The sequence below is a fragment of the Anomaloglossus baeobatrachus genome, chromosome 7 (genome assembly GCF_048569485.1).
Source record: "Anomaloglossus baeobatrachus isolate aAnoBae1 chromosome 7, aAnoBae1.hap1, whole genome shotgun sequence".
NCBI classification, from domain to species: Eukaryota; Metazoa; Chordata; class Amphibia; order Anura; family Aromobatidae; genus Anomaloglossus; species Anomaloglossus baeobatrachus.
Genome location: NC_134359.1, coordinates 202,937,691 through 202,940,663, shown reverse-complemented (window position 1 = coordinate 202,940,663; position 2,973 = coordinate 202,937,691). Strand labels below are relative to the sequence as shown.

Below are 2,973 nucleotides of genomic sequence, written 5' to 3'. Positions count from 1 at the left end.
ATTCCTATAGCAGTAATGCAATACCAGCGTTCCCTTATTCATTGTTAGCATTCTAGAGTGCAGCTGTACGTATTTTGTAGCCGCTTTAAAACTAGTCACAATTATAATTGTAAACCAAGAACATATTGATAACAAACAACTATGTACTGATGAAATTAATTTTATTAAGTCATGTAAACACCCAGTTATCACATTCAGGTCCAGTTTATCTGTATTTGGACACTAGGACGGAAGAAACAACGGCGAGGAACTTGTCCCAGGCAGCTTGAGCAACGGCGTTGAATTCACCGCCGAAGTGGACAGCCAGAGTCACCTGGATGGAGTGTGACAGCAACTACAAGAGAAAGAAATTCTCATTAGCAATGAATATTATTTATTTTTTATTTTTTATGGTATTATCAAATGAACATTAATTGCATCTTTAAAACTATTCTCCATTCAGTACAATATTTACTGAAGAGCAATTTTATAGGCAAACATATGACTTATAAAAGCTTAACACTAGAAGTCCCAGAAATTTCAAGCTCCCTCCTGAAGACCTGAAAGAGGGTCAAATGAACTGAATTGAACTGAATAGAACTAACTAGAAGCTAAATGGCTAAACTCAATGGAAAACAACAACCTCCAGTGGTGCGACAGTAATGGCCTTAATTACAGAACAAAAGATGGTGATTATAGGATGTTTGTTAAAAGCCTTCAGGTCATTGGGTTCCAAAGGTAGAAATGTTAAATGACCCCTCTCTGGGACTTCTAGTGTTAATCAGATGTCTGTGTAAATCCATCTGAGATCAGACTGCCATGCATGGACTGGCTGCGGCTCTCTCGACCGCAGCTTGACAGCCAGCTTCATGAGTATATATGAGGCTGTCATGCTCCGGTGAGGGGGACTGTGGCCAGTCTGTGCATGGCAGTCTGATCTTGGGACGATATGCATGGACGACTGATTGAACCTTTACACACACCTTTAACTTAGCATGAGCACAGTTAGTCAATGACCTTTTAAATAAAATATAGATACAATTTCATTCACACAGTAATATTTTGCTCAGAATTTGTAAGCCAAAATCAGAAATGGAATTCAGAGAGAAAACATATGAAAGAAAGATTTGCATCACTTAGGTTGTGGACTCAATCTTGGGATTTGGCTTACAAATACTGATGTAAAATATTGACTAAAATATGTAAACTTTTCAAATTAGACAGTTTTTAATTGTAATGTTATGTGATTACATGGATAAATGACTGGGCTACTTACCTTAAAGTTGCCAGGGTCAACCTTGAGCTTCTGGGCATGCAGGTCACTGAGGGAGGACAGGACATGGTCAATTTTATCCAGGTGCTGAGCAGCATTAACAATGGCCTTCACAACTTTTCCTCCATGGTTGCGGACATCCTTGGAGCCGTGGCTCAGGTCGAAGTGGCTAAAGTAGGTTTTGGTTTGGGGGAAGCTCAAGAACAGCCTGCGGGAAATGAACACATGATTATTACTGTAATATATTAGCATAATATTATATTATTGCGAGAATATAACCAGCATTGTGGTCTCGTATTAGGTTATTGGTTATATATCTTATATGGCTAAAGAGGTATCCACTTTGTGAGAAAGAGAATTAGTTTTTCCCCAACACATGATATTACGACATAAAATAGAATAAATCTAAAAATCTTTGCTATAGTTTGTGATACTTAAAGGGATTATTTCATGAAGAGAACCCATTTTTATAAAGCCATTCTGTCACTCAGCGATCCGCCATCTTAATGAGACAACCCCTTTAATCAGACACTATGAAGTATACTATACCATATTAAATGATGATTTTCTATATAGACAGATAGTATGATACCCGTGAAGAATAGCCAAAACCAAGAGCAAAGAAAATAACTATATGCTCAGTTATGTGTTTATAAAGTAACGCTTCAATTATATATCAATTGTACCCTCTGTTATTAGTAGACCAAAATTTGATAAAATATTTCTTGATACACTATAAAAAAAAGTAATTTCAAATTATTAGTGTGTATAAGACAGCAGGTTGGTGTTACCTCTCCAGAGCCTCTGCTCCGATGCCATCGGCATGGCCAGCAATCTTGGCTGCAAAGGAGGAGATGGCAGCCTTTTCAGCGTCAGAGAAAGTCATGATTGGTTCAGGTCAGGGCAGGTAGACTGGACAGTACCTATTGTGGGGCTCTAGACTTTCGCTTTTAAAGAGACACAGACAACGTAATACCATAGGACACCACCTCTTTTTTTTTTTTACAGTTACACCTACTGACTTATCTGCTTAGGAAAATAATGTCAGGGATTTTATACTGTCTGCTAATGCTACAATAGTGATATAGGTTGCCATCTCAGCATAGTGTGATAACATACTGCATACAGCGCTCCAGCATGATAACCGTATATGCTGAATCATTCCTAAAATAGGGCTAAATAGGCAACTTTATTCAGAGTCATTGGTCACATTCTAAAATTTTCCCGCTAAGGCACGACTGTATATGTTTTGTGCATGAACCTTATCAATATATTGTAAGCTTCATACTGCAGTTTTCCCACCTTTAACATTTTTTAGTTACAAAAGTAATATAATGCAAAGCCAATAGTATTTTGAAGATTTGAGATGAAGAATAACCTGGGCACATTCTAACCTCAGTTAATAACCTCTGGAATTTATAGATGTGACTTTTCCAGAGTGATAAGAAAATAGAAAACAGACCAAACGAGGAAGATTCACATCTTTACAAAGTGTTCTACAAGTGCATCTCAATAAATTAGAATGTCATCAAAAAGTTATTTTTTTCAGTAATTCTATACAAAAAGGGAAACGCATATATTATATAGAGACATTACAAACAGTGATCTATTTCACGTGCTTATTTCTGTTAATGTTGATGATTATGGCTTACAGCCAATGAAAACCCAAAAGTCATTATCTCAGAAAATTAGAATAATTACCACAAAACAGCATGTAAATG

The 2,973-nt window shown here is 36.7% G+C and overlaps 1 protein-coding gene across 1 annotated transcript; it reads right to left on the bottom strand.

The window, feature by feature from the left end:
• Positions 1-205: 205 nt before the first annotated feature.
• LOC142246067 (hemoglobin subunit alpha-5-like) lies at positions 206-2,138 on the bottom strand. Its single transcript, XM_075319084.1, has 3 exons — positions 2,044-2,138; positions 1,256-1,460; positions 206-334 (listed from the first exon to the last, which is right to left on the bottom strand). The coding sequence occupies exons 1-3, from the start codon at positions 2,136-2,138 to the stop codon at positions 206-208; spliced, it is 429 nt and encodes a 142-aa protein (XP_075175199.1).
• Positions 2,139-2,973: the final 835 nt, after the last annotated feature.

Coding starts and splice junctions, on each gene's coding strand:
- LOC142246067 (XM_075319084.1), bottom strand. CDS start 2,138: ATGACTTTCTCTGACGCTGAAAAGGCTGCCATCTCCTCCTTTGCAGCC. Junction 1,461..2,043: donor GGAGCAGAGGCTCTGGAGAG/GTAACACCAACC, acceptor CATTTCCCGCAG/GCTGTTCTTGAGCTTCCCCC. Junction 335..1,255: donor TTGACCCTGGCAACTTTAAG/GTAAGTAGCCCA, acceptor TTTCTCTTGTAG/TTGCTGTCACACTCCATCCA.